The following is a 12,407-nucleotide window of genomic DNA, read 5'->3' as shown; positions in this document are numbered from 1 at the left end:
CAGCCCCCAGCACTATTACAGAGATAATACAGATCCTCAAATCATAGGAAAACTTAAAATATTTTATTGGAGTAATCTAGGAAATTTGAGAATCGTTACATCTTTGGTATTTATAAATGTAACTTCTGTGGGTAACTATAGAGGGACTTACAGGATCAGAAGATACAAATTGAAACATTCTAGCACCTTTTAATATAAATAGAAATGCAGAGGTAAAAAAAAAAAAAAAAAATCTTAGAACTTTTGCTGGGAAATTTCCCCACCAGTTCTGCATAGCCGCCTTTAGGTCAAGGCTTACTATCTTTAGGAGTGTCTCTATACTGACAACCAATGCTTTAATTTCTTGGCCAGAAAGAATCCTTATAAAAATTAGATTTAGGGTCTTAACATATTCTGGTGAGTTTGACCCTTTAAATATGATAGAATTGCTTTAATAAGCAACAATTAAAATTCTGTTCCTTTTTTAAAACTTGTAGTAACTTGTTTTTCAAAATACAGTAGTAACGATTGAGGTATAAACTTTTCACAAGATCTATTTAGTCTTTTTGTACTGAAAATGTTCACCTTGTAGGTCCAATTCCTTTCTCACTTTCTTTGCCTTTGTATGTAGTAAATGTTCAAATGTTCTTTAGGGTCCAGATTCTGATTGTAATCTCCAAATCCTTTGTGATGTCGTATTTACTTTCTTCCTGTGAGGGGAGGTGGAAGGGACAGTGGGTGAGTATTTTATAACCCAGTTGCAACAGCATTTTAAAGACGAAATATCCTTCTAGGCTGACTTTTGTGTATAGGTAAGCTAGGTAGACTTAGGGTAATCAAGATTGGTCCCCCCTGTGTAGTGGCCATTAACTTTTTTTTTTTTTAACAAAGTTTATTGTCAAGTTGGTTTCCAACAACACCCAGTGCTCATCCCCACAATGGCCCTCCTCCATGCCCATCTCCCCCCTCCCCCCACACCCTTCAGTCCTCAGTTTGTTCTCAGCATTCAAGAGTCTCTCATGGTTTGCCTCTCTCCCTCTCCCCCAGTTTCCCCCCTTCTCCCCCATGGGCCTCCGTTAAGTTCCTCCTAATCCTCCTGCACGTGCAAACATATGGTATTTGTCCTTCTCTGCCTGAGTTATTTCGCTCAGCATAACACCCTCAAGTTCCATCCATGTTACTACACAGGCCATTAACTTTTCTATTCAAAGTGGCCCTCCCTTGCTGGTGGTGAGGTTAGTGGCGGCAGCAGGTATCTGGGCCAAGGGTGATCAGTTAGGAGGGATCTTCTCCTCTACCCTGCTGAGCCGAAGGAGCAGCCCGGAGCATTTTGTTTACCTGTTGGGCAGTAGGGGTAGACTGCAGTTATCCCGTAGAGATGAGACCGCTGCTCTGGGAGATACTCGTCAGTAAACTGGCCGCTGTCTCTGTTTACGGATATAACACCGTCCCTGGTAACAGGAAGGAAGAGGAAAATCACGGGATTTAAGGTTGGATAGAAACTCCGTTTCAATAGATGATCTCTGCTAACCTTCTAGAATATTTTTTTTTAATGTAACCAAATGAGTTTTGACTCATTTAGATTTGAAGATTTTCTAGATGAGTGGTTCTCAAAGTGGTCCCCAGACCAGCATCATCTGGGAACTCACTAGAAATACAAATTCTTTGGCACCAATTCCAACCTACTGAGTTATCAGGAATATAGGTTTTAACAATCCCTTGGAATGATTCTAATGCGACACTAAACTTTTCAGAACCACTGGTCTAACTCCATGGTTCTCAACCCTTGCTGAATGAATTACTTGAAAATCTAGTAGAATACTGATGCCTAGGCCTCATGCCAGACCAATTAAATAAGATTGCAAGGTATGGGGTAGAAGGGCTTAGGTATCTCTCTATATTTTTAATGTTCCCCAGTTCCTCCTCAGAGAGCTAAATTATACTCTTTTCCTCCTCCTGGGTGGACAATATATCCATCAGGTAATTTTAAAAAAAAAATTTTTTTTTTAATCACATGGTACCACTTAAGGGTAGTCTTTTAGATTAAAGTACCTCCTTTTTGGATAGTTTCGTGTAAGCTCTGCCACTTTTAAGCTACATTTGAGCAATAGCATTAAGTAGGATTTTAAAAGCATTAGCACTCGAATGATGTTATCTTACTAGTAGATAACATCTACTTGAGTAGAGGGCTTAGTTTACCAAAGATGCTCAGTGACATTAGGTAAAATAGGTGGTGCATCTTCCAGAATTCCAACCCCCTCAGCCGTGTTCAGTGTGCATCAGGCTCACCTCCTCCAGTCTGTGTGGTAGAAGTGATCTGCATAGCTAACGATACTAAAGGGGTAGTTGAGGTTGTCCTGGATGACACGCCGTCCGGTCCCATCAGGTAGTGTACACTCCAGTTTTTTGGTTCCTTTTAAAACAGAAAATGGGATCATTTCATACCATGAGAAAAGTCATTTGCCAAAAATAATTGTGGCAGGTAGAGGCCTTCCGAAAGGAAACAAAGGTAGACAAGGAAATAGGAGATTTCATTCCCAATGCAGTGATGCAAATTAGAAACTAAAATTTTCCTGTTCTGTTACCATTCTTCAGTTTATAATACCATTCTAGTTTTTAGAATTTAGACTTTGATCCCTTCGAAGAGAGGACTGCATTTTTTTCCCTCCTAACTAGGACATTAGGGGTAAACTTTGTACTAATTAAATTCAAGTGTCATCTCCTAAATTGTTGTAAACATCAGACAAACACTTGCCCTTCATGAGCAATGTATAATGCCTTTGAAAAGCATTTAAGGATTTTAGTTAAAAGACTGGTTATCTTCTTGATAGGAATTAAAAGTAACTAAAATGGTGATATGGCTCTTGAAAATCTTACAATACCTAAGCAGGTCAGGAGTTTCCAAGTTTTCATGTGTCTTATGGAACCTGGATTTAAATTTCAAATAGTTTTTGAAAATATAACTGTCAAAAAAAATAACTCGTTTTGGACCAACCAGGTTATAATACTGATCCATCTGCATTATAGTCCCTTTGATTTAGAGTGGACATTTTCATATTCTTTTTAGTATGTAAGAGGACATATAACATCTTTTCCATTTTTCGAATAAGGAAATCACACAAGAGAAAGAACTTGGGCATTCGTCACCTGAACGTACTACCCAGGGCGGCCTGCCACATCACTTTCCAAGCACTGTCCTCTGCATAACAGCAAACTGACTGTTAAAGCAACAGATATTTTTAAATGTTCTAATACTGGCCAAAACAAAACAAAAAAACACCTCTTGTTCACTTATCTAAGTTTGCCAGTTCCAACAGCGGGTAAAATTTATACTTTAAAAAGTGTACCAAGTGCTTGTGTGGGAGGGGCTAGCAGCACAAAAATGAGTTGGACATAGTACCAGCCCTCAGATTATCACCTAATTCATAGACACCCCCTCCCACCCCAGGAAGGATCAGAAGTATCGATTAAAAGTGTTCTGTAACAGTTTATACACCAGCCAAAGGAGTAGATTCTGTGCTGTACTGTTGAAAATTTAAGCCAAAAGCTCTACATACAGGGATTCATTGGTTTTGTTGTAAAATCTGCGGTAAGAGTGCTGGCACCCGTGGTACTGAAGCCCTCAGTAATACCTGCGTCTGCCCAGCAGAGCAGTTTGGAGAAGGGGTCAAAGGTTAAACCGTTCGGTAGTCCAATGTCTTTATTCACCAGAATTCTTCTGTTTTCTCCTTCTAAAGAAGACGTTTCAATTTTAGGGGCTTCTCGATTCCAGTCTGTCCAGTACAAGTTGCTGTGGGATAAATTAAGATTTTTTGCTACAGTGAAAATGAGGCCAGAGAAATAAAATGCCTGTGTCTGGGTTTTGGTTACTCTCACCATTTAATGAACTTAAACCTTTGGCTTCAGCACTAAGATTTCCCGAGTCTGTTGCTGAAAGAAACTCACCCCATCCAGTTTAAGTGTTAGACAGCCTTCCCTGATCATGTGATCTGTGGTGGCCCCCAGTGCTTCTCACATACTCTGAATCGCCTGTATATCACACCATCTTAATAATTTTCTTTTTTTTAATGTTTTATATATTTTTGAGAGGGAGACACAGAATCGGAAACAGGCTCCAGGCTCTGAACTAGCTGTCAGCACAGAGCTCGACACGGGGCTCGAACCCATGAACTGGGAGATCGTGACCTGAGCTGAAGGTGGACACTCAACCAACTGAGGCACCCAGGCACCCCTGTCTTAATAACTTTCTAGCTTATTCATTAGTTCACTACCTTACTTCCTCCCAGAATGTGAGCTCCATGAAAGCGCAGACCTTGTCCTCTTTGCCTAAAACAGTGTCTGATGCCTACTAGGTCCTATAGAAATACTGTTGGAAGTCCATGCTTTGGAGCTTTCGCACTCCTGTTCTGACCCTCCCCACACCGCATTTAAAACCCAAAGGCTCCAAATTAGGATCTACAGACAGGAGAATAGGAAAGCCCAGCTGACCCTCGGATTGGATCCACAGCAATGGCTCGAGGATTCACCAGGTCCGTGTGGAAGAGGGCTTTCCGCTCAGAGCCGTCCAGCCTGGCCCTCTCGATCTTGTCCAGGCCGCTGTCCGTCCAGTACATCGTTCTACGGAAGTGGTCAATGGCAAGTCCTTCAGGGCTTATCAGTCCTGGAAACAGAGTAGCAGGACTGGAACATTTGCAGGTATGAAAAGGGAACCTGAAGCAGACAGATCTACTGTTTGACCAGTTAAAAAAAAAAAAATCCCAAGAGGTTCTCAGTTGCAACAATCAGGTTAACTGAGGAACAGACCCTTTGTTACTTGTCCTGCTGCCATTAGTTTTCCTTCTAGACTGACAGACCCACCAGCCTGATGGCACTGGGCCTGACAGGGCAGGCAGCAGCAGCTGTAGCCACACCCTGAGTTCTCACTGTGAGCCTTTTCTGTTGGGAGTTCCTGTTTCTCAACAGGCTCACAGTAAGAATTACCTTCTCATTTCATATGTATGAATGTGTGTTTACGGAGGGGCTAGTGTTGAAGCGCTCGATGAAGTGCCCTGAAGGGCGCTTCCCCTGTTGAACTTAGTAGAGTCCATGAAATACAGAGCATCTTCTGGATGAAGCTGCTGACCTGAGTTGATGATCGTCTCGGGCTCTGCTCCTGGCACCAGACTGGCACGGCTGATTGCCCGTCCAGCAACATCTGTCCAGTACACCATCCTCTCGCGGCAGTCGTAGTCAATTCCCACGACTATGGAACCCTTTGTGGACCAAAACGTGACATTGGAAGAGTTAGCACTCCTTACATTTCCCCAGAGCTCGTGCTCAGCTGCTGCTCGCGTGGCTGCAGCAAACCACTCACTGTAGCTCCGGGGGCATTATGCAGCTTGATTACACAAGTTGCTTAGAGGCAGACTTCTGGGGTCCCAGCCAGGCTTGGCCACTGGCTCTGTGACTTTGGTACTTAACCTAGGCCTGAGTTTCATTTGCAAAAGGAAGATAATAGTACCTACTTTATAGTGCTGCTATAAAACTTAATACCATAAGTTCTTGTGAAGTGTCCTCATCAGTCATTAGTATTCAGCAAGTGCTCAGTAAGCACTATTACTGTCAGCACTAATAAGAATGATTTCGTGAAAAAAAATCAGCCCCTTTAGTGATAAGAGAACAAACATTAGTCTCAGCAAAGTCAGTCCTTAATATTTTACTTAGTGTTTTACAAAAGCGGTTACTCCTTCCAAATGGTATTGGCACTTTAGAAAATTAAGCAATACAGAACAACAAAATCCACTACTCTCCCTTTTCCTGTAAATATGAGATCTTTCCCCTGAGGTTTAATCCCTTACCCCATCTCTGCTGCTTCTACAAAGCGAATGTTCTGGTTATACTCATATGAAGAAGAAAGTCTCCAGTTGGATGGCATAAGGAACTGGAGACTGCTGGTCACCAAACCTCTGGTTGGGGAGGTCTTCCCTTCCCTGTTGCTAAATAAATAACACAGTCTTTTTTAAATGCGGAGTCTGTGGTATTTCTTTGCAAAACCCTGCACAGTACTTGCTTCATTCGGTTCCCAGCCCAGACTCCTGGTCTGAGAAGACCGACAGATGTGCAGAGCCAACATCTAGGGGCCATCTGGCTGGGCTGTCCCTGAGGTCACACCAGCTCCCTGCTTGCCTAGCAAAGCCTCCTGGCGCTGGTGTGGCGTGCCTCTCGGGGAGGAGTCAATATAAAAAATACCGTACAAAGCAGGATTTGGCTCCTGTGAGAAAATGGGACAGTTTATCTGGAAGGATCTGAAGGTCAAATAGAGTTTTACTTGAAAAGTGAGTCATCTGTCTCAGGGAGGAGTGACATCCATGTGCTTCCACTCACCTCGGGACTCCTGGGATCCATTAACCCATGTATTGACCTTAGGGTTTCTTGGAAGAATGAGTCTCAGTTTAAATTTCCCCAAGATGTGCTTATCAACCATGTTCCATTCTCTCTCAGTTCTGCCACCACCACCACCACCTTGCCCATCTGAGAGGCAAGCTCAGAAATGCAGTAAAGCCATCAGCGTTTACATGCTAGTGTTTGCCAACACACACACAAAACTCCAAAACCTAAATCTTAAAAAAACAAACATCTTGCTCAGAATATTAGCTGCTTCTAAATTTTTTCGGAATCCAATAAGGAGTTAGTTTGATAACAGAAGTAAAGGGAAACACGGACGTTATACTGTTTTACTAGATGAGCAAGTACCTGCTGCATGAAGTTTAGAAATGGAATCGGATGGCTTTCCTTAATAACCATCAGTGCCTTTCTGGTGAACTCCCTTCTCTTTTCTCCATTTTAGAGAAGTAATCTGTCCTCCAAAATGGAGGGAGCCTCCTGGCTCGGGAAGTAACAAGCATCTCCTGTGGAAAGCTTGTCCACTCCTTTCCCAGCGTCCCACTCCACCCAGATCTTCATCTCTGAAGGCGTTAGAGAAGATAGGAGACTGGTCAAGAGAACCAAAACGGGAGGAGAGGGGGCTGCAGCAATGAGGCGGTCCTTAACTTCTTTCTGCCTGGGATCCTCAACTGACTAGAGAAACCACACCCTTTAGCCAGTCCTCCTGGACCCTCTGTGGAGATGTCTGGCATGGAGAGAACCCTGGGGACTTGGGTTAAGGTTCTGTCCGTTTCCCCTTGGTTCACCATACCGCCTTGATATCTTGACAACGCTGAACTTCCCTGTCCACCCATCTGAAACCCCATGAACCACTGGAGAAAGCCTTGGTCAGTCAGAGGGGACTCCTGGCAAACAGTGCCCCACTTTTTGGACAGCAGTGTCAGACTCAAGGAGTGGGACTGCAGCCCAGAAGCCCTCCACGACCTCCCTCTACCGGAGGCCCTGGTCCAGATCTGAAAGCCCTGTACAGTCCCATCCCCACAGGAGAAATCCACGTACATGCAGTGACAGCAGGGTCTTGGCCATGTCCTTCTGGAGCCTGGTACCATTGAGGGGCAAGTGACCGATCTGCTGGCCCTGGGCGTAGAGCAGGAAGGTGCCCACAGGCGGAGGGGTCACATCAGGCCGGGGCAGGGGCTGGACCGTGGGTGGTGCAACCGTGGGCAGACCTGCCATGGGAAGCAGTGGGAGGGTATGAAGAACGAACGGAGAGGAAAGGAAACAAAAGGTGGGTGGGGAGAAGGCAAGAAGGTCCTTTGCACATACCAGAACCTCCGAAGACATCAGAAGGTTTTTAGCCTAGACAGATGTGTTCCAGATGTTCCTTAAAAGAAATTCTAACTTCTAGGGTTCCCCCCCCAAGGATTATGTAAAACACTGCCAATTATTAGGGAGGAAGACAACAAAACATTTCCCTCAGAACAAAGCAAAAAACTTTTTTTTTCTTTTTAAGGGGGAAAAAACAGCCAGTATTGTGTCCGCTTTTCTTTGGGCCCCCAGGGTGACATGTGTCCCCTCTCACCCTGGACTGGGGAGGAGGAACTGCTTGTTGAACTAAGTTCCAGATGTTCTTATTACAGAAACTGCTAATGACAAAACCAAACATTAAATCCAAATTGGGATCTTGGATTAGAGACCAGATTATAAATCAACACAGCATCTTAACGACTTCACTGGACCTGTGGACCCCCCTCCCTTTCCCCAGCTTCACCTACAGTTTCTGTATGGAAAGCCCTCAGCAGATGAGCGGGATGAGGGCTGACCCCAGGTGCTTACATGCAGGGGTGATGCCGGGCTGGGAGCGGGTGCCCTGCACTTCTCTGCCATCTTTGTCCACGCACCAGCAGAAGTCACTCTTCCCGTGGCACTGCAGGGGGTTGAAGTGGCCCAAGTCATCGCACTGAGGCACATACTGGTCGTCCCGGGGCGTGCCACCGTAGTGCTCCAGCAGGTTTTCCCTCCAGCGCTCACAGACAGTCGGGGGCCTCCGGGTGGGCTCTGAGCAGATGGGGACAAAAAGCCTTTGATGGTGAGCCAAGGACAGAATGCAGCATGTAGCTGAAGCTCCCCACACCTGGCCTCCCCCCTCCTAGTGTCTGCTAACAAGGCCTCAGCCAAGCCTCCCGACACTGGACCAATAAAGTGCTCTAAGCAGCTCTCCACAGGCATCCGGAAAAAGGAGAAAATCTGGGCCAGGAGGATTTGTCAAGGCCAGCCATGTCAGCAGAGAGCAAGAGGAGGTAAGATGAGGGGTGCAGGGCACACTCCGGCCAGGCCCATGGGGACACTTCCGCCGGGGCCCAGGGCCTCTGCTAACAGAGCACTTGGTGGGGACCCTCCTCGGGGACTCAGTGTCCTGTATGATACTTAGAGGCAATATTTATTCTTTCCCACTTGGTTCAAGTGCCAGGCCTGCACCTCAGAGGGCAATCTTGAGACTGGCCATGTGTCTTAGACACTATTCCCGAGTGCCCTACTTACGTGGCCCTCAGCGTCTGCTCATTGGAAAACTATGGAGTAAGACTCACTGTAATGAGTATGTGTGAGCAAAGCGGATGTGGTGGCCAACAACTCCATACTGACCGTGAGACGCTTCAGTTTCTGGAAGCCCTTTGGCTCAAAGCTGAAGCTTTCTCCTAGGCTCCAGCTTCCTGCCCATAGCTCTGCGCCTCCCTTCTCCAGCACCCTCCCCTCTCTGCTCGCCCTCCCGGCTCACCACCGGGCCTGGGCTCCGGGGAGCTCTTGCAGAGTAGTTTCTCTCGCTGCAGTTTTCTCCCAGCTTCCTTCCACTGGGCTGTCACTCTGTCCCAAACATGGCAGTTCTCTGTCTGCAGGGAGTCTGCTGCAGGCTTTTGAAAAAACTTGTACACCCATCTATCATAGGAGCTTCTGAAGGGACTCAGAAGCTGCTTTTTTATTTCCTAGAACTCAAAGCCTGTGGATCATACAGCCAAGTACCTACTTGATACCACCACCATTAATCTCAGAACAAAAAGGGGTCCCCTGTTTCCACCATCAAAGCCGCTCTGCCCTAGACTTTTTCATATCAGTAACTAGCACCTCCATTTTCCATTGTGGAGGCCCAGTCATCCTTGACTCCTTTCTGTCTCTTGCACTCCACATCTGGTAGGTCAGAAAATGTCAGTGGTACCTTCAAAATACATTCAGAAAATCCTCACTTCTCACTACATCCACCCCTATCACCCTGGTCTGAGCCCCATGGTCTCCCGCTAGGAAATTACAAAAACTTTCTTACTTGTTCCCTGGCTTCCACCCTCTTTCCTGCCCCTCAGTATAAACAACCAGCAGCCAGGAAGAGTCCCTTTAAAACAGTCATTTCTGGGGCGCCGGGATGGCTCAGTCGGTTGCGCNTGGCAGTTCTCTGTCTGCAGGGAGTCTGCTGCAGGCTTTTGAAAAAACTTGTACACCCATCTATCATAGGAGCTTCTGAAGGGACTCAGAAGCTGCTTTTTTATTTCCTAGAACTCAAAGCCTGTGGATCATACAGCCAAGTACCTACTTGATACCACCACCATTAATCTCAGAACAAAAAGGGGTCCCCTGTTTCCACCATCAAAGCCGCTCTGCCCTAGACTTTTTCATATCAGTAACTAGCACCTCCATTTTCCATTGTGGAGGCCCAGTCATCCTTGACTCCTTTCTGTCTCTTGCACTCCACATCTGGTAGGTCAGAAAATGTCAGTGGTACCTTCAAAATACATTCAGAAAATCCTCACTTCTCACTACATCCACCCCTATCACCCTGGTCTGAGCCCCATGGTCTCCCGCTAGGAAATTACAAAAACTTTCTTACTTGTTCCCTGGCTTCCACCCTCTTTCCTGCCCCTCAGTATAAACAACCAGCAGCCAGGAAGAGTCCCTTTAAAACAGTCATTTCTGGGGCACCGGGATGGCTCAGTCGGTTGCGCGTCTGACTTCAGCTCAGGTCATGACCTCGCGGCTTGTGAGCTCGAGCCTTGCATTGGGCTCTGTGCAGACAGCTCAGAGCCTGGAGCCTGCTTCAGATTCTGTGTCTCTCTCTCTGCCCCTCCCTCACTCGTGTTTCTCTCTTCTTTCTCCCTCTCTCCCAATAATAAACATTTAAAAAAAATAAAAAATACTTAAAACACAGTCATTTCATGTCACTCCTTTGGTCAAAACTTCTACTGGCCTTGAACAAAGTTAGAAACATTACAATTTGGTTCTAGTACCTACAGTTCCTCTAGAAAAGAGGTAGGATGGTTAATAAAATCCTCCAAACGCAAACCCAACTAGCTCAACTATAAGACTCACCAGGTTTGGGGGAAATGGATGCCCTTCAGGTGGCCATGATAGCTTATGGCCCTTGGGAAGCAAAGTTCTTTTTAAGACCCGATGGAGAAGGAGACTTCCTCACCCAGGAAGGTCTCAAAGAACCTGGATAGGGAAATGTCACTTCTTCAAACACTACCAATTCACCTTAAGGGGGGATTCCCTGGAGAAATTCCCAACATAGCTCCGGATCCACACTGCAAACTCAGGGGGGACTTTCTTGGTTCAGGGGACTACCCAATGAGGCATGGCTATTTGGAATGCAGACACACAGCACGCTCAGCTTCTGGGAAATGGGCACCTCACATCACTGATAATGTGTGCATCCCTCTCATTCCTTACTACCTTACTATTTGAAGCTACTCCTTAATCCAACCACAGATTGATTTTTTTTTTTTTTGGTTGGCAGGGTTTTAAATAGTTTGAAATCTTGGACACAGAGTATTTTCTCTCCCTTCAAGCCAGCCCCATTATGCAGATGAGACTAGTCAGAAATGGCAGCCAAGGCCAAACCAGTGCCAAGAGAGAAGCCTGGGCCATGGGGAAAGAGTCTGCACAAGACAATGTGTCTCTCCCTTTAGTCATTAAACTTCTCATTCTCTTGGCTCCCTTCTGAATCATGGTCCTTACCACATGCTTGTCTTAGTAAATAGAACTCTGAACCATTCCCTAAGGCATGTCCCAACCATCTGATTTCTTTAAATCCCAGATGGAGTTAGAACCAAGACTTTAAAGATTTTAAAGGAGTGAAACAGGATTTTTCTTTTCTCCCCCCCGCCCCCCCAAACCTGTAAAATCTTTTCCTAAAAATAGGGACGGGAGGAACTAGAAATGTCATTGTGGAAACAAAGGTATGCATCTAGATCAAGCATTACCAATTTTTACCTGTACGAATCTAAGAACTACTAATGCCCTGGCCATAACAGTTTTGAAAGGATCAAAACTAGTGGTAATTCTCCAGCTCAAATAGCAGGCTCGTGGCTATAGGAATTAATTTTTGGCTAAAATGCTATCCAATCAATCCTACATTCTTCATAATGTAGTTTTTCTGTGTTTTTAAAAAATTGCTTCCCACTCTTAATTCCACAAGGAATACAATCTGCCTTGGCAACCCACAGTGGGCAGGACACATGAGCACTTGATTGCCAGGCCCGACATCCTGGGGAGCACGGAGAGCGCTCAGATGCTAACAGACACACTCACCATCAGCGGCTCAGACCGCACAGGCTAACACAACAGATCCCTGCATCTCTTCTGACGGTGGCTGGGGCAAGGGGGCCTCCCTGCTGACAGGCTGGGCCTGCCTGGAGACTGGGGTCACTGCTTAGAGCAAATTAGCTGGCTCCACCCATAGGTGTCTGCTTATTTTTCCTGTTAATACTAAAATGGCCTTCATACAGCTTCCTGCAATTCAGAAGGCACAGTGAAGTGATATAAAGGAATATGCGCAGGCAGTCTTCTTTGGACAGAAGGCTGGTCTGGCAAGACCTCTAGCTCCAAGATCTCTCTAAGCTGCTCTAACAGGTCTAGGGCCTCAGCCTGACCTACACCATTCATCTCAGCTTCCCGTCCTGTACTGGGCAAGCCTAAGGCTGGAGTCCATTGTGTAACAGTGACGTACGCCAGTCTGTATGTCCCGGTCACACGAACGTGTGCACAGCTGCACACAGATCATTCGAGTGGTCCTAGGAGGA

General features: G+C 45.8%; 1 protein-coding gene across 1 annotated transcript in view; it reads right to left on the bottom strand.

Annotated features, from left to right (window-relative positions):
* Window positions 1-41: 41 nt before the first annotated feature.
* NID2 (nidogen 2) overlaps window positions 42-12,407 on the bottom strand; it is a 71,701-nt gene continuing 59,335 nt past the window's right edge. Inside the window, exons 17-24 of the mRNA XM_077761226.1 lie at window positions 8,179-8,400; window positions 7,402-7,571; window positions 5,102-5,231; window positions 4,468-4,639; window positions 3,612-3,769; window positions 2,269-2,392; window positions 1,318-1,430; window positions 42-689 (exon numbers count right to left, since the gene is read on the bottom strand). Of these exons, the coding sequence (XP_077617352.1) occupies window positions 679-689; window positions 1,318-1,430; window positions 2,269-2,392; window positions 3,612-3,769; window positions 4,468-4,639; window positions 5,102-5,231; window positions 7,402-7,571; window positions 8,179-8,400 (1,100 nt within the window). The 3' untranslated portion in view covers window positions 42-678. The remainder of the gene's footprint in view (window positions 690-1,317; window positions 1,431-2,268; window positions 2,393-3,611; window positions 3,770-4,467; window positions 4,640-5,101; window positions 5,232-7,401; window positions 7,572-8,178; window positions 8,401-12,407) is intronic.

Source organism: Crocuta crocuta, unplaced genomic scaffold (genome assembly GCF_008692635.1).
Source record: "Crocuta crocuta isolate KB4526 unplaced genomic scaffold, BGI_CrCroc_1.0 scaffold163, whole genome shotgun sequence".
NCBI classification, from domain to species: domain Eukaryota; kingdom Metazoa; phylum Chordata; class Mammalia; order Carnivora; family Hyaenidae; genus Crocuta; species Crocuta crocuta.
The sequence above is the reverse complement of the archived record's forward strand: the minus strand, read 5'-3'. Positions and strand labels throughout refer to the sequence as shown.